The 19,336-nt window shown below is 42.3% G+C and overlaps 1 protein-coding gene across 2 annotated transcripts in view; it reads right to left on the bottom strand.

The window, feature by feature from the left end:
- LOC128836747 (transmembrane protein 263-like) overlaps positions 1-19,336 on the bottom strand; it is a 330,744-nt gene that overhangs the window by 281,219 nt on the left and 30,189 nt on the right. For both annotated transcript variants that reach the window (XM_054027296.1, XM_054027297.1), the window contains exon 2: positions 8,824-8,914. In XM_054027296.1, the coding sequence (XP_053883271.1) occupies positions 8,824-8,914 (91 nt within the window). The remainder of the gene's footprint in view (positions 1-8,823; positions 8,915-19,336) is intronic.

The following is a 19,336-nucleotide window of genomic DNA, read 5'->3' as shown; positions in this document are numbered from 1 at the left end:
TACCAAAAAGGAGCTCATCAAGAAGTGTAGTGAAATAAAGCATGCGAAAGTACAGCTGACCGTTGGGGAACCGGGAAACATAAAAGAATATCTTGGCTGCCTTTAAAATAAAAGGAAGCGGGATAGGAGGTGCATAGGCTAGATCGGGGGTCGGCAACCTTTCAGAAGTGGTGTGCCAAGTCTTCATTTATTCACTCTAATTTAAGGTTTCGCGTGCCAGTAATACATTTTAATGTTTTTAGAAGGTCTTTTTCTATAAGTCTATAACATATAACTAAACTATTGTTGTATGTACAGTAAATAAGGTTTTTTAAATATTGAAGAAGCTTCATTTAAAATTAAATTAACATGCAGAGCTCCCCGGACAGGTGGCCAGGACCTGGGCAGTGTGAGTGCCACTGAAAATCAGCTCACGTGCCGCCTTCGGCACACGTGCCATAGGTTGCCTACCCCTGGGCTAGATTGATGTTAAAATGTTTTACAAGCCTGGCAAAAAATGTTAAGGCAGACCCCATGTGGAGGGTGGGGCTGATGCTCTAGGTCAGTTCTCTCTGCAGACACACAAACTATTTTGGAGGACAGCAGAGAAATCAGCGAAGTCTGTTGGGGGTGCGGGGGGGTGGGGAGGGGGAAGAGGGAGGAAGTACTGAAGCCAAAGATAAATAAGAATTGTTGTTATTCTCGTTTTATGTGTGTGTGGGGGGGGGGAGAATTGATTTTCAGAGAAGTAACTTGTCCAAAACCACACAGTAAGTCACTGGTATAACCAGGAACAGATTACAGGTCTCCCAATTCTCAGCCCTTTATCTTAACCACAAGATCATCCTTTCTCCCCCTTGGGGCTTCATGGACGTAACTTAGGGCAAAACGTTTTCCACTAGCCATAAACACAAAAAAAGCAGAAGCTGTAGCCAACAACCAAGCAGTTGGTTTAAGATCTACTGTGCAAAAAGATGCCATTGTCAGAGATTTAGTTGGACAGAACCTTGGAAAGCGTAATTGACTGATGGCAGCCCCAGTATGGCTTTACAAAAGATGTGGTTTTGCTTAACTGACTTGCCAGAGCATGACTGAAAACAGTTACGTAGCAGACTAACTGAAGGCAGTGGATGAAACACTCAGTCTCACAAGGCATTTTAATAAGGTTTAATTCTTTAGATTAGCTAAACAAAGATTATGGTACAGGTCTTAATATAGATCACTTGAAGGGAAACTGGGAGCTGGTACAAATAGGAACTTCTTTAGAGGGAACCACATCACAAGCATTTGGATACCCCAGGGGTCACCTTTAGGGACTTTTTTATACCATGCTTTAAAAGTAAGACAAAAAACTTGCAGGTAGCAGGACTGAGACTCTAGTGTGGCTTATCTTTGGAGCACTCCTGGTATGGGATTTAAAGCTATGACCATTTGGTCTCCTGGTAAATGTTCGTCTCCAGGGCAGATACTGCAGTGCTAGGGGTAAAAAGAGGAGAAAAGCCTATACAGTTAATTTGTCTCGGTGACTGCAAATAGAGAGACTGGCTAGAGCAATATTCTAGATGCACAACAGTCCCTGGATTTAAATGCATAAAGCAGTGGTCAGAACCTAATAGAAGTTACCTATATAGCCAAAATATTTAGGTCTAAAGTTGAAACTGAGCATGTGGCTGGCCCTTTCAGAGCTCTCTGATCCTCAAGGTAACACCCAGAGTCCACTGTTTCCAGAAAAAACATGGCCTAGCCCATCAATTTATGCACATATACCCAAAGACAGTAATCTGTGAGCAATGCCAATACGCGCTGTAAAACTCAGCTGTGAAAGTGCCCCTGTTGATCCATATATCAACAAACAAGAGAGAGTTCGGTCCTGCTGCAAGGGCATAGGAAACACCCTGATGCTTAGATACACTTGGCTACCACATGTACTGCAAGTGAGATAAAATATCACATCTTAACCCCCACATCTTTATTCTACAATAAAAGTCAGTAGCTGTCAAATACGCATCCATGGAATGGATGATAGTTTTAAATCTGGTCCTAGAGCCTAATATCAGCTATTTATATCCTGCTGCAATAAACACTACTGCACATTGGTGTAGCACTTTTCTCCTGAAGGATCCCTCACGCACCATACCATGTGCCCCCTGTGGTAAATAGGCTCAAATACATTTTGGTGCTGGGGTACATATGGAACTAATGAAATGCAGCTACTTTTTAGGTAGTGGCAGCAAGCAAACAGTGCTCAGCATATTGCAGCACAGTAGGTGAGGGTAAGTTTTGAGAAAGTCCCTGCTGTCACACCTTGTTAAACAGTAAGTCTTCCAGGATCTATGACAGGCGTGGCCAAACTTACTGACCCGCCAAGCCACATACAATAATCTTCAGAAGTTCAAGAGTCACAAGACGCACAACCTGCCCTGCGGACCAGTGCCTGCTGGGGCCCGGAGCTTCTGCCCTGACATCCCCTTAAAGGGCTAAAGCCATTAAACTTCCTTCGCTGCAGTGCAGAAGCCTCTAGTCCCACCACTCTACCGTAGGGCGGATGCACCGATCTCCCCCTGCCCAGTCTGGTAGGGAGACAGTTGGGGAGGGGGTGCGTGGGGGGCTCAGCAAGCCGCACTTTAACTGTAAAAGAGCTGCATGCGACTCACAAGCCAGTTTGGCCAGCCCTGATCTATGATAACCATGCAGAGCTGATGGGACCTAGTTTTTAGAAGTTCTCATTCAAAAGAACCCTCCTAAAATGAACTAAATAGAATTCAGTGTGTCTGCCTTAGTAGAGATGAAGTTGTCTGCCTGGAATGGAACTTATGGTGCAGAGAAACACAGATGGTTCAGATACTAGACTCACTCAGGGCCAGCCCCAGGGTTTTGGCCACCCCAAGCAGCCAAACAAACAAACAAAACAAAAACAAAAGCCGCGATCGTGATCTGCAGTGGCAATTCGGCGGGAGGTCCTTCGCTCCGAGCAGGAGTGAGGGACCGTCCGCCAAATTGCCGCCAAACAGCTGGACATGCCGCCGCTCTCCGAAGTGGCCGCCCCAAGCACCTGCTTGGTAAGCTGGTGCCTGGAGCCGGCCCTGCTCACACTTTAGGGCCATCTCCTCCAAACAGTTTGGTAATAAGAACTTTAGTGTTTACTACTTACAAAGATCTCAAACCTCCATCAGAAGAGAACAATTGGTTTATAAACTTCCAACGGGGGAGCCAAGGGGGCTCCTCCTACTACTGTCATAACCAATAATGCAGCCTTGCAGTCAGACAGGACCCACCAGTATTAAGGTTAAAACATGCTATATCTAATTTATAGCTTTATGTTCCCACAGTTTAACATGCCACAACAGACAGCCCAGAAGTAGGACAGGTCACCAGGTGACCAGAGCAAAACAGGGGGCTGCCTTTAAAACAAACTTATTACACTCCAGAATTTGCTGACCTTCATTGCTAGGTTCTGTCAAGTCCTCTGAACTGCTGTATACTGGATTTAGCGCACCATCAGGGTGAGAAGCACTTCATACAATGCAAGTTACCATCATTAACCCTTTACTAAAGGCCCTTATAACATAGGATATGGACCAGATCAAAGAGTAAGGAGATGAAAAAAAGGAGGTAGCATGAAGTCAAAAGGTAAAAGACTGCTAGGCATACTAGCGCCAATCCCCTAAAATTGAGGGGGCTGATAAAGCCACCCATGTAGTATCACAGAGCAGTTTGTAGGACTAAATACTTTATCTCACACCCATCCAAGGAAGCGAGCAAAGTATCTAAAACGTCTGACACATCACAGATTTCGTGCACCAGAACCTATAAGAACATTTTCTCCAAAGCAGCCCCTGGGAGAAACAGGACTGGACAGATTTGGCAACTGCTGCATTATTAAGCATGCAGCGCCCTCATGTGTCTACCCAAGAAATTCTCAACAAAAACCTTAAAATTGGTGTCTGGTGAGAACGTTTGCTCTCTGCCTTTTGGCAGGTTTAATTTTGCAAGAGTAATAAACTTTGATATCATACTAGGGGCCTGACCTTAATCCAGTCCTTTGCTATCCTTAACAAGACACTCTTACATCATTCTCCATTTGAATTCAAGTAAAAAGGGTGTATTGATATAGTCAGTAGTAGGGTCATCTTTCATCACAAGCTAAAATATATACAGTCACCTACAACAGTTGGATTCAGAGCAGAGTGCACAAGTAAAACAGAAGTTAACAATAGCATTATCAAAAAAATATGAAATATTAATAGTACATACTGGAGCTTGGTTAAGGATAGAAACCCCCCTTACCAATTTCTAACCTAGGCCTGGTCTAAACTAGGAACTTACATTGGTATATCTACATCTCTCATTGGTGTAAAAAATCCACACCTCTGAGAGATGCAGCTATACCGATCTCATCCCCGGTGTCAACAGAACTAGGTAAATGGAAGAATTCTTCTGTCAACCTAGCTACCACCTCTTGGATGGGTGGATTACCTATAGCAACGGGAGAAGCCTTCCTGTCGGCATATGTAGTGTTAAGTGTGAACATACCCCTAGACAATTACCTTAGCTGGCGTAACCAAAATTTCTTCCTTATGTGATTTATTTGCAACTATACACTATAGGAATATTTTAATGCCTCAAATGTTATCAGGCTGACAGAGGGACATTAGAAAGCAGAGCAACACTATATTACTCATCACACTTATGTAAGCTTATCCAAGATAAAAGTAGTTTTAATGTCACCATTTGAAATTAAGCTTTTCCCTACTCATGTTGCACTTGTGAAACTCATATGCATGAGAAAAGGTGCTTTGTCGCTAGACAGCTCTGTTCTAGTCACTGAGGGTACTGGAAAGACAAGAGAGTAAAACCAAACGAGTTAAAGTCCTGCATTTGCAGAGGAGTGCGCTACAGTATTATTCAGAAACACAATACAACCCCTGTAGGACCAGCTTTTGATTTTACTTTATCTTTACATACAGTACAGTACCTTCCAATTCCCCTCCCTCCAGGATGAGATTAAATGCACTTCACAGTCTGGAAACTGAAGTCAATATGATGCAACTTAGTGAAATATTGGACTGAGCCAAAAGAGCAAACACTCTGGAAAGCCTGCCGTCCCTTGTGCTCATTATAAGAAGGCGAACAGACACTGTCTCCAATTCATAGATGCCAGGAAACAAGAGAGCAGCACATTTACAACATAATTTACTGTATTTTTTGCAAAGCATTTGATTTAACTGGGAAAATGTTATCAAGAGGAACAGGCAGCAATAAAAGAATGACTGCAAGGAGATGGTGCTTAATTGCATCTTCTATTAAAAGAACTTCAAAGATCTATTCTTATTGTATGCCATTTTTGTAATGGCTCTTGTAGCTAAGCTCTTTCGCCATCTCCCAGAATCTCTGTAATAAGTGTAGCAGGTGTATATTGTTAGAACCACAGCCTGTGAATGAACAGAGCTTGCTTAATTTCACCAACATACAGGACCACCTGTAACCCCAGCACAATCCTATGGTTTATTTTATGGCAGTTTTTCCACCTCTCCTTTGCTTCCCAGAGGACAGCACAGAAGAGGATAGATATTCAGCATCCTGAGAATCCATCCCTCTCATTTTGCTACATTTAATTGCACTTTACAAATCAAAAGTAGGCTTGGAGCTCAGTATTTAAGACCAGGGACGTATCAACTGCACTTATTGTTTACCTATTGAGTATTTCACCTGTCACATCATCCCCAATACATTTCTGTCCTACTATCAGCAATGATGGAAAGAGCTGGAGAACATGTGCTTATCCTAGACTGCTCAACAGTGCACTCAAGATGAAATATAGCTGCCAGCATTACACGTTTTTCTATCACCCTTCAACCTAGCTGGATGACAGGCAAATGCAAAAGGCTTCTCTTGCAAGTTTCTTGACCAAACATTTTATCACAAGCCTTACATTAATTGCTTCAGGAGAATGAAGCCACTGGTCAAAGGCCAGGTATGGTGAAAGCTGCAAAATGTATTCCCTGTATCGTAGGGCTACCATATGTCCGTTTTTTCCCGGACATGGCCGGCTTTTCGGCAATCAAACCCCCGTCTGGGGGAAATTGCCAAAAAGCCGAACATGTCCGGGAAAAATACGGACGGGCACTTCCTCTCCCGCGGCTGCTCTGCTCCTCCCCTGACTCAGACTTCGGCTCTGTTTAAGAGCCAAGCTGCCCAAGCCAGTGCTACTGGCTTCGGGCAGCCCCCTTGCCTCCGGACCCCAGCCGCCGGCCGGGCACTTCCCCTCCCGGGCTCCAGCTGTGCTGGGGAAGCACCGGCCGGGGACACAGGGTCTGGAGGCTGCCCGGCAAACCGTGAAGCCGGTAGCGCTTGGGCAGCCCTTTTCGCGTGGCTCGGAGGGAGGAGGGGGAGTTAGGGCGGGGACTTTGGGGAATGGGTGGGGAATGGGCGGAGTTGGGGCGGGACCGGGGGTGGGAAAGGGGCGGGGCCAGGGCCCCGTGGAGTGTCCTCTTTTTTTATTTTTTAAATATGGTAACCCTACTGTATTGTAACATTGATGTGAAAAAGATGACATCCTATGTTTCACCATTTGAGGATTATTCAGTCTTTAAATTCACTTTAATCCTGACTCAGAGCAGTAACTGAGATCCTTACCCCCATGATGTGTGGTGGTTGCGTCCTGGCTTAACCTTATTACAGACAGAGATGAGACCATTACATTTCCCTCACTTAGGTTCAAAACACTGTCCCAAAGACTAACAGGCCAGACAGACAGGCCTCTGTTAACCCACCAATAATTCTAAAGCTCCAGAGAGCTTGCAGATTCGAGGCAAAAAAGAATTTGAACAAAACAAGCATTCAGGTGCCTTTTGGTGACCATTCAGATGTTACAGCCATCACAAGAAATCATTGACTGCATTTCTATTTCACAGAAACACCATCATATCTGATAGTTTGATGGCCTCACAGCTGGCAACACACCAGGATCCCCACTGGTTCCACAAAGAAGTAATATTGTGGCCAAAGGAACAGCAATCCTCATATATTATGTAGTTAAAAATCCATTTAGTCATCAACTTAAATACAGTATGAGAATTCACGGCCCTTCCACCTGGTCCCAGTACCTTGAAAGTTTAAGGTAGCAGTAGGAAGAGGACCTGGAGAAGTCAGCGTTGCACCTACCTCCATATTACAATCTACTGGTAAAGAACCAGCAGAGCATGCAAGGCAGGAGAACCAGTGCTTGGCACTCAACAAGGAAGCTACAGCAGGAATGCTGAGCAAGAGGTGACAGAGCTATTCCACCCAGTACAAATCTCCTTTGAGACTGTGACTGTCACTGCGTCGCCTACACAAAAGATGGGCTCTTCCCTTTAAGAAAAGTAATTAGAAGTACAAAATAAAAGGGTTTATGTTCCCATTGACATCTGACAGGCTAGAGATCCTCCATTTTAATAGTAAATTGTTAATAAGAGCTCAGCGCTTTCTGGGTTAAGCCTTCCAGAGAGATTATGAATAACTGTATTTTTAAAAAGTCACTGAATTGAAGACAAGTAAAAGCTAGAGATGAATCATATGTGCTGCAGTGTTCGCAGCTTCTATTCAAAGGAAAGCAGCACCTATTTTGCTCAGCACAGCATTGGAAACATTCAGACAGTGAGAAGAGATTTGTTCCCTGTATAATCCAGGCCACATAATTGGAAATGAGGTTTTTAATTAAAATTGGCATTTCTGATCCTCCTGCTGACTGACAGCCTCTTCCTCAGACTGCTAAACCAGTTTCCAAGAAATGGCAAAAAGAAAAAAAAAAATCTGGCAAACCTATAAAACCTGGATTTGATTATTCTGCACTGGGGATGGTTCATATAACAGGGTACTGCAGAGAGAGGCAAGGAGAGACAGCAGATAACCTACTAAGGAAGTTTTCCCCATGATTACAGTAAATCACAAATAAGACAAGATAGGAACTAGTTTTCTTTGGTCCACAAGCAGGACAATTTTAAATCAGAAGCCTTATTTTCAGAGGGTATGTCTAAACTGGAGCTGAAAGTTGTAACTGTCACATTGAGCAGATAAGCCTATGCTAGCTCTGATTGAGCCAGTGCAAGAAAGATAGAAGTGTAACCACAATAGAGCAAGCGGCAGGAGGGCCTACCCACTCTGAGTACGTATCTACAATCCTGTCTGAAAATGTCCTCATAGTCGCAGAGGTGTGAGTGACAGGAGGGCTAGCTGCCCAAGTATAATCCCGTCTGAAACCATAGGTACATACTCAGGGCTGCTAGCCCCTCCCACTGCTTGCGCTGTTATGGCTATATTTCTATTTTTAGCACACTAGCTCAGAGTAGTGTGTGTATGTCTACTTGAGCTGGAAATTGCACCTTCCAGCTCCACTGCAGACATCCTCATGTAGAAACTGGACTTTTTGGGTAACAGTACACAGGGCCGGCTCCAGGGTTTTGGCTGCCCCAAGTAGCCAAACAAACAAACAAAAAAGCCGCAATCGCGATCTGCAGCGGCAATTCGGCGGGAGGTCCTTTGCTCCGAGCAGGAGTGAGGGACCGTCCACCGAATTGCCGCCGAACAGCTGGACGTGCCGCCCCTCTCCGAAGTGGCCGCCCCAAGCACCTGCTTGGTAAGCTGGTGCCTGGAGCCAGCCCTGACAGTACATGTGCTTCAACATGTGCAGCTTTCTTTGAATAGAAGCTCCTGCCGAGGCGCCAAACTCAGCTGTCAGCATTAGCAAAGGTTCTTACCCGCCCTTCAAGACAGAAAGGCCCTGTGTCAGGAAAGCTGTATTGGCCAATGAAGAACAATCTCCCAATCGGTTACAAGGAGCTCCTCCTAGTGGTGGTACTGTACCTTCAGGAGGCTCCTCCCGCAGATGAGGGGGCAGTTCTTCACTGGTTGTCTCAGCTTCATCTTCCACCATCTGCGTTTCCAAGCTGGGACCCTATAGGAAAGAACAGCAAGGAGGAGTTAATTTTAGAAGATCCACCACAAGAAGGATTGAGGATTGGAAAATATGCTTTATAGTGAAAGGCTCAAGGGGCTCAATCTATTTAGCTTAACAAAGAGGAGGGAGAGAGGGAACGTTTTATTTACCCCAGTTTACATTACGGTGAAACTCAGCCGGAGAAGTTAAGTGAAGTGAGTTGATCACAGTATAGAAGTACTATATGGAGAGAAGAAATTTGATTAGAAGCTCTTCAGTCTAGTAGACAAACTTATACCAAGATCCAACCACTGGAAGTTGAAGCTAGACAACTTAGACTAGAAATAAGGTGCAGACTTTTAATCGGGATGGTAATTAGCCATTGGAACAATTTACCAAGCGCTGTAGTCGATTCACCATCACTGGAAATTTTTAAAATCAAGATTGGATTTCTTTCTAAATGATATGTCCTAGTTCAAATGGAAATTATTTAAGTCCTATGGCCTTTTATATAGGAGGTCTCAGACTCATAGACTTTAAGGTCAGAAGGGACCATTGTAATCGTCTAGTCTGAACTCCTGCTCAATTGCAGGCCACAGAACCTCACCCACTCCTGAAACAGACCCCCTGACCTCTGGCTGAGTTACTGAAGTCCTTAAACCATGCTTTAAAGGCTTCACATTACACCATTTAAACCATTTACACTAGTTTAAACTTGCAAGTGACCTGTGCCCCATGCTGCAGAGGAAGGCAAAAAAACCCAGGGTCTCTATCAATTTGATCTGGGGGGAAATTTCCTTCCTGACCCCAAATATGGCGATCAGTTGGACCCTGAGCATGCAGGCAAGACCCACCAGGCAGATACCTGGGAAAGAATTCTCTGTAGTAACTCAGAGCTCTCCCCATTTAATGTCAGACTAGATTATGACAATGGTCCCTCCTGGCTTTATAATCTAAAAATGAAAAAGGCATAAAGGAGGCCAAGGGGCATGAAGTATTTTCAAGGCAAGGCTGAGTGGGCTAGTTTATAGTTTAGTAGCCCAGTGGACTATCAAAAGCTAATTTTGATTACCCACCCCAAGCTATACATGTACATAGTATACAAAACGGATTCTCAAGCACAATAGCATTTTACCAGATTCTTTTCCATGGCACTCAATTTAATACCAGTAGTCCAGGGGCCTTTCTAATCCCTATGATTGATATATTCATAACCTCACATCAGTATGCCCCAGGCTACCAGATTTATCATGGGCCCTGGTGACAGTCACTTATAGTTAAGGTTGAAGAACAGTTTCCATAACTGCTCTCACTTTTCACACATGCAACTTAAAAAGAAAAAAAAAAAAATCACTTTTGGATAAGAGATTTCCAATGATTTACGTGTGCCTAAAAGCTTTTTTGGTTGAAGGTCAAAAAACAAACAAAGCCTCTTCATCCCTTTTTATATTATGAGAAAGTGAACAAAATACAGAATACAGACTTCCATTTCAAAAAATTCTAACTACATGATTTTCGGCACAATCCTACACTAAAAACAAGTGAAATCTGAAGTTTAGTGTGGACAAGAGTCTCATTAGGGAGCTGGGCTTTTGCTCGCTTTGAAAATAACTGGGTTTGATTTAACAAGAGATTTGATTTTTTTTTAATCAAACATATGAACATATGCGGCTGGAAATTTACAGTGGCTCACTTAAACATAGGTGTGCTGCTAACATGCTTACATTTATGTCCAATGAGCAGTGGATTCTTTTTCAATTCGAAAATTCAATCCTAGAAAGTGTTACTGTGTTGCATGATCTTTTCCATCTTCCAGCTTATTGAGTTTAAGACTAACCCTGCAGTGTTGCACATTCTGTACGCTCCCACACACAATTTACAACAGATGTGCACTATTTTCTACTCCCATTCTTCTTGTTGAACAGGTAGCTTAAATACTCAGCTACTTAGCCACTGATTTAACATGACAGACAGGAAAAGAAAATTGCGTATTACTACATCACAAAGGGTCTGTTATTAAAACAGACAAGGTATGCTACTCTATCATATTAACACTGTGTTTGCAACCTTGACTTCTGCCTATTGTGACTTGTACAATTTTTACTTGTAGCATTAATGTTGAGTTAATACATTCCCTCACGCAATTTGCTGTAATTAGTAACAGCACTTACATAGCACCTTACATCTTCAAGTGAAGGCACTGTATAAACATTAAATAATCACACCTCACAAGAACCGTGCCAGGGACAGAGGTAAAGCTTTATTTACCCCAGCTTACATTAGGGTTAAACTGAGCCAGAGAAGTTGCACTAGGCTGTCACAGCCATGATTAATGCCGAGGAGTTCTTGGCTGCTAGGCCTGTTCCCTGATTATCCCAGATCCCTGAGGTGAACAAAAGGGACTGATTTTGAGAAAGGTAGAAATTCTGGACTCTGGCAGTAGCTGAGTATACAATATTTAATATGAGGTTTTAGAAGACTCCCATACTATATTACCCCCCTGCAATCTTTAAATATCTTGCTCCAAATCTATCTTCCCCCCCCGCCCCATTTATGCCTTAAGACAGTGGTCTCCAAAGTGGGGTGCGCAACAGGATCCTTCAGGGTGTGCGGCAGGAGGAGCAGCGCCGCTTTTTTTCCCCTCCCTCGGCAGTTTGGCCGGGAGACCGAGCGGCTTTTTTTTTTTTTTTTGCTTCAACAGTTCAGCTGTGAGCAGGGGGTGCGTGCTCAAGAATTTTTTTTACTGATTGGGTGAGTGATCAACTAAGTTTGGAGACCACTGCCTTAAGGAGAAGAAAGAGCACTGGACCACACACCGCCACTGGCAAAACTGAAACATTATTTGTTTATATAAGATTGCGTCTATCTGGAGCTCTAGATGCAAGTGCAGACAATTGACAAAGACACGCACAGAAATCTAGTAGGACCAACATTTATATTACGAACGTCTCAGAATAGCAAAACTAAAATGTTCTCCCTGCATCACCTCTGCATCCCTTCCCCATGAGAATGCCTGGAATAAACAGATGAGCTTTTAAAATATGCTCTGAAGGTTAACAGTTTCCACCAGCCCCTGATTACCGAAGTCCTCTATCCTCCACCGAGTCATGCTTAATACTCCTTTCCTCTCTCTCCTTCATTCATAGGAATTTTTGCACTGTATTTCATGCTACCCCTTAGGCGGTAGCAACCTACACAAGCCTGTTCACCAAGCTACCTCTCTTGCCTCATTCAAATCCCTCCCCAAAATGCAAGAGCATCTACAAAAGAGTAGAAAGGTTAAAAAAAAAAGTTAACTGAATGATGGAAGGGGAGGGAAGAGAGGGTCTCTAAAACAGGCAAATCTCAATCATGTAGAACTTTGCAGATTAAGGCAAACAATTGGAATGGCATCCATAAGTGAAATGCAAGCCAGTGCAGTACTCTAAATACAATTGTAATATGCCTAACTAGATAGCTATAAAGGGCAATAAGATATAAATGTAATAAATACTTTATTTTTTTCACCTGTAGATGTATTTTCTTAATGGGTTTAATTCCCTGTGAATCAAAAGTATTTTCATGAAAATATCTCCATAGATTAGCGGGTACTGTTGGGGGTGAAATTAGAGCAGCTGTATATTTCAGTGGGTCCAAGAAAGAGAATAATTGGCATCAGCTAATTTGCTGATGACTTAGTTTGGAAGATAAAGGGATTTTCTTAAGCATTTTGATATCTTCAGTTCAAAATTGTGCATATTCTACAATGTCAAGCACAAGTTATTTAGTGCCAGATGACCCATTTTGATTTACAAACCAAATCAGCAAATCTAACAACCCCACATTCTCACTCCTTAGTGGAGATTTCCATGAGCAACCCCTTATTAATTAATTATTATTATTAGGAAATAACAGTTCAACAGATGAGAAATATGCTTAATATAAAAATATTAAACCTACTTGCCAAAAACACAGACTTTATAGAGGAGCTTCAACACCATCTGCCCCTCTGTCAGACAACATGAGTGAAAAATCACTACACTCAAATTTGGTTGTAAGAGACACCATCAGTGTCCAAGCCAGAGATTCTTCACTGCTTGCAGCTGCTTTGCACCTTTTGTCTTTTACATATGTACACAGAGAGTGCAAAATGCTACCAGATGACAGCATTTTATATTCACTTCGCACAAGTATATGTGATGATGCAAAGTATGGCATGGAGAATCAGGTTCTCTCCATTAAGAAGCTAGTTAGATTACAGCAGGCTGCAAATATATGCTATTTATCCCAATGGCAATTCTGGTCTGTATTAGATGCAAGCCTACTCTAGTCCTGAACCATGTGTTCTAGAAGGAAAAAGACAGAACCAGCTATGATCATGGCAGAGGCCAGTAGAGATGTTCTTGTATCATGCTGGCCTGCCAGCACAAACCATGGACAAGACTGAAATAGTTCCTTGCAGTCATCCTTTCCCCCATTCAACCCAGACTAGAAGAGTTGTTGCCAGAGACACAGGCTCCTGAGAAAAAAGAAAAAAGTGATTGAAGAGAATTATTCCTGTTCAACTATCTTAGTATCTAGTAGAGCTAGTCAGAAATTTTTGGAGTATTTTTCATTTGGAAAATGCTGATTTGTTGAATTGAAACATTTCATAGAAACATGTCGTCCTCCGCAAAAAAAAAAAAAAAAAAAAAAAAAATTTGTTTCAAAAGAAAAAATTGAAAAACAGTATTTTGAAAGGTTTTGCTTAACCTTCTTGGAATAGAATGTTTTGTATTTTCCATTTTGAAATGACTATTTGTTTTAATGTTATATTATAGAATATCAAATAAAAAGTCTAAATTGGAACAAAATGTTTTGATTTTGTCAAAAAAGAAACATTGCAACCAACCCAAAACATTTTTGTTGGAACTTCATTTGACAGAAGTTCTGAAATATTTGTTTTTTTTTTTAATTCTTCCATTCCAGACATAACAAAAACAAGAAATCTGGTTCCCATCCAGCTCTAATATCTACTCCCACCTACTTACTAGCTGATCTGCCCAAGACAGACTGAATAAGAAATAGCCAGGACAATTATAAGTGATTTGTTATGCATCTATATTTGTCAAGTCTCCACTGAGGACTTAATGACTAATCTCACATACTAAACAAGAATGCGTACTGTTAATCCTGTATTGGGACTACATCATTAAAACATCTGACAACTACCTGCTATTGAAAGCTTACCAGTTAAAAAGCACATTTAAAAGGTCCTCAAAACTGTGACAAGAATTATTGTTTAATAAGATTATACAGTCTTTTTATAATGTTCTTTGACTTTCTAGATTAGCATGTACATCACTGTTTGAACTCATTTACTGAGTTCACGGTATAGCTATTGCTGCTAGTTTGGTAATGTATCTGTCAATATCTAATAACAAGTTGAATTCATATCCTGCAATTCCATAATCCACTGGCATTTTCTTTGATTGCTGCAGCTGTCTCGAAGAAATAGTTTTATAATTAAACTATAATTTTATTTGGATTATAGTTGTTCTTTTCTCATTATTGAAAGAGTAGCCAGGGCAGCCTTTAACTAGGTGTGAGATTCTACCCCTTCACAGATTAAGTCAGAGCAGCACAATCTTCATAGCTGTGTGTAATAGGGTGATAGATAGCAAGATAGCAAGTGTGAAAAAAATTGGGACATGAGATGCGGGGGGTAATCGGGGCTTTGTCTTATATAGGCACTTAATACCGGTACTGCCCCTATAAAATCAGGACACTTAGTCACCCTAGTGTGTAATGAACTAAATTATAGTTATAGATCTGCAAAAATCACATGACACTGCTGGGTGCAATCACTCTTCCTTGGGTCTATAAGTACTGCAGAGGCAGTCCTTGCTATTTGCTCTAAAGCTCCCCCTCTGGCTGGTCACACAACATCTACAGGCACCCAACTACTTGTCTTTGGAAGAGAGGCTGCTGGGCTCTGGGGGGAAAATGTCTGTATATCTGTACAAGCATCACTTAAACACTCTGTGTTAATAGAGGCAACTCATTCCAAGTAACTACCATTAGATTTTTTTCAGTGCAATATGTAAGGATAACAGATAGTGCAGCTCTAGTTAAGAGTCTGTCCCAATCTCTGTTTCAGAAGCCTTTATTTCTACGGGCGTGCCAACACTTACTGCTCTGCAGCAGCACAACTGCACCGGTGCAACTATGCCATTGTAGTGCTTAGCAAAGACGCTACCTATGCTGACAGGAGAACTTCTCCCATTAGTGTAGGTACTCCACCTCCCCATGAGATGGTAGCTGTGTCAAAGGGAGAAGCCCTCCCATGGACATAGTGCTATCTGCACAGTGAGTTCTGTTGGTATAACTGCTTTGCTCAGGGGTGAGGCTTTTCCATTCCTGAGCGACGTAATTATACAGACATAAATTCGTAGTGTAGACCAGAGCTAAGGATATAATTACGGATTTTTTTTTTTTTTTTTTTTAAAGTTGAATGATTGATTGGCTCCTACCATTTATGTGATAATCACATTACACCTACCTGGATGAATTATCAATATGCCAACAAACAATAAGGAATTTAAAGAGGCACTGTCAAAGTTGTTAGACCACAAACCTGTCTGAACTAGTTATGCACCCAGATACTTTGATAATGGGCATTGCATAAAAAATGGGTAGTAAATAAATATTGCTTTGCTTTCTACATAGGAGATCACGGATGAGAAGAACGTGAGGAAAGAAGTTACGTGCATACATTTTAAAATATTTAGACAAACATTAACATGAGCAGTAGGATGTTGTGATGAAATGCACCCCTGTATTCACATCCTACACACTATTGTAATAATCTTTATATAAAATGCGCCCTGTGAGGTATGATTTGAAAGCTAATAACTTGGTGGTCAAAAATATCATGGTGAAATGTATGTAGCAACATTGTGTGTAAAGTTATATGTTAAAGGCACATGTTCAAACTCTCACAGCTCCGATTAGGTAGAACTGATCAAGTAGGCCTGTCTTAAACAAAGGGATGTGTGTTTACCTCAGTTTGCATATAAACTGTAAACAGTGTCCTCAGACAGCAAGAAAGGGAAGAAAGAAGACATATACAATCTGGTTTTCAGCATACACAGGTGAAAAGAAACAGCATGAAGCCTCCTTCCTTCACCAGACTCCATGTCTCCTTGCTCTCAAGCTGGAAGGAACTTTAATGAGGGGTCACATTCAAGAAAATGCTTTTTAAAGGGTGACAACTATAAAAAAAAAAAAAGTGACACAAAAACACCCCAAGTTCTCTCTGCCTGTCCATCTCTCTTTTCATCTAAGACAAGAAAAGAAACAGCTGTTGGACTGTGGGAGCAGATTCTGGCCTGAGAATTTGGTCAGCAATATACTGAAAACCTGTAGTAAGAATTTCATTTTGAACCAAGTCTAGCATGTTCTCTTTAGTACTAGGAAGCATTTTATCTTTATTTTTTCTTGTAACCATTTCTGACTTTATTGCCTTAATATCTGTACTCTATTAAAGACATCTCTTTGTAGTTAAATAAAAACTTTTTTTATTCTTCAATCAAAACTAATCTAGTGATGTGAATTGTGCGGGTAATTCCATTTAAAGTGGCAGACTGTTGCCTCTTGATCCCCTTAGGGTACATCTACACTACAGAGGGGAGTCGATTTAAGATACGCAAATTCAGCTACGTGAATAGCATAGCTGAATTCGACGTATCGCAGCCGACTTACCCCGTTGTGAGGACGGCAGCAAAATCGACTTCTGCGGCTTTCTGACGGCGGCGCTTACTACCACCTCCGCTGGTGGAGTAAGAGCACCGATTCGGGGATCGATTGTCACGTCCCAACGGGACGCGATAAATCGATCCCCGAGAGGTCGATTTCTACCCGCCGATTCAGGCGGGTAGTATAGACCTAGCCTTAGAGGAGCAACAGACCTAATATATATGGACTGTCCAGGAGAGGGCTGGGCAGTGCAGAACACATGTTTTTTGGGGGAAATCCAGGACTGGGAGTGTGTTGGTTCACCCTACAAGTAGTAACCAAGGCTGCTAAAAGCTTGAATGTGGCTGGTGTTTACTAACAGGCTGCTGGGCTCAGAATTACTGGACCATGGCTATGGCTATACACAGACACTCAGGGTGTGTTCTGCATGCTGTTTGTGAGGAGCCCACATTGGGAGCCACAGCAGCACAGCATTGTGAGGCACTCCAGGGCAGGTTGTGACACCCCCCATCACTGGTCTGAATTGCATCCTGAAATGTCAGAGATGTACAGAACTGTAGTACTACCTATTCTTAGTGGAAGAAATAATTAGGACAGTCCAGACACTATCATGTGGTACATGAAGGTAACAGTGAATTTTAACAGCGACTGACACACTGCAGGTCACATTTCTGGCAAACTAAGTTTGAGTCAATTCAGTTAAAGATAACCCCAGCCTGTTCAAAGGAATTTTTAGCCAGTTGTGGAAGAAAACCTCTCGCCTCATAGCAGACAAGCACCTGCAGCATTTAGGTCAGCACCACCGACGTCCCATGTTAATTACCATACACTTGTTCATGATAAGGTTCTTTAATGTAGTGAGCAACATATGAATTTGGATACATTTTATTTCCATATAATGCATAAGGCATAATCCCAAGTAATTAGTGAAAAGAGTCCTGATATTTGGTCCTCCAAATTATTTCAGGGGAACTAGAAATAGGGTGCAGAGCTCTGGAGAAAACACTTCTAATAGAAAACAACAATTAAGCACAAACCCTATAGGGAGTCTCATTAGAAGTTGCTGCAGGAGCCTATTGCCCTATATCCTAACTGCACTGCACATCTATTGACTTTAAAGGGCAGTTCTGACTCGAGCACTGTGGGTCTCTGAACACTAATTTAGCAGCTCACGGTTGCTTTAGAAGAGGCATCCTCCTCCCAAATCTCAGCTGGCCTGGCACTCTTATGTATTTGTGGATGTAAAATCGGCTGGTATTCTCATGAGAAGCAAAGAGTAAAACAAGAGGACAACTACTGGCTGCAGCATAAGATACATAACCAGTTCTGGTTATACTACATATTTTCTCCTGAGTTACTACGCCTCTGAATGCAATTTTGCAGGCCCTCTGTGTTATACTTGTTATTTTTTAAATAATTTTTATAAAATATAGTTCACTGGTAGTTTACTGAGCCAATGAGTGGGAGAAGGTAAGAAACTTCTCTGGAGACCATGAATTATGATTGAGACCAAATGATTTCACCTTGGTATTATGGCAGTGCAAATAGCGATACCTGTAGTAATAGAAAGTGTCGGGCAAACTTAACAAGACCCTGTTTTCTGTTGCTTATAACTTTGGCAATCTAACTGAAACTTTCTGTGCTGAGTATCTATATTTGGAAAACCTTCAGCAAAAATGATTCAGACTCTCTTAGAATGAGTATCGGGTACATTGATTTGCCCACAAAGTTCTTACAACCATTCTATTGAGAAGCTCTACCACATCCATACTTTGGAACAGGGACTTGAAATTTGACAAGGGAATCACCTTGGTATCAGCGATGTGTGTTTTTGCCATCACCACGACAATTTGTTCCATTTAGGAGTCTCTGAAAAATCTCAGTTCATATATATTCCAGAGAGACTTGCTAGAGATTGGCAGTTAAATGTTCCCAAGATTCCATCTCTTCTGCATCACAGCACAGCTGGGGCTAAACAGGACTTTTCTTGCAATTGTTTCTCCTGGAAGTCGCAGCCACTGCAGCACAAGAATTGAGAGCAGGGAACCTGTCACCCTGTGCTCTCAATGCTCCCCATTATGGTGCCCAGGCAGCATGCAGGAGAAAGAGATAGCCACCTGACTGAAATGCAGAGGGATGAGAAGCAAGGCCTGGGAGGTAGGAGGAAGATTGGGACAGGGACAAGGAGCCAACGGGAGGGGATAGAAGGGATGACAGGGGTTGGGATTGGGGCTAGGATGAGTACAGGTTGGATGGACTAGGGGCAGAAGGAACTCAAACTCCTTGAAGGACAGAGTTTACAGACCAAGGACTGCTAGGCAAGGCTGAGAACTTCTTAACTAGGCCCTAGCCTGCCATCCTTTGATACCTAATCTCTTTAGGATTCCTTGACAAGGGGATGAGGCTAATTCAGAAAGAAGCGGGTTTAAAAAGCCAGTTTGTAAGCGACCAGCAGGGCTAGCAAAGAGCAGCAACAAACGGGAATTTTGCAAGGGAGCGCAAAAGCCTGATACACCTAACAATCATTATCTAAACTTAGGCCAATAAAACACACACACACACACACACACACACACACACACACACACACACACATTAACTACCCAATTTATTGCACTGAATGCAGCATGTATGATTCCCTGCCTTGTGGGCAGATGGCATATGTGTGCATTCAGTACAAGCAGCTCATGGCCCTCCAAGACACTATGAGCTCTAAAGACCAGA

The sequence above is a fragment of the Malaclemys terrapin genome, chromosome 4 (genome assembly GCF_027887155.1).
Source record: "Malaclemys terrapin pileata isolate rMalTer1 chromosome 4, rMalTer1.hap1, whole genome shotgun sequence".
Classification (NCBI taxonomy): Eukaryota; Metazoa; Chordata; order Testudines; family Emydidae; genus Malaclemys; species Malaclemys terrapin.
This window is presented reverse-complemented; position numbering and strand designations above follow the sequence as displayed.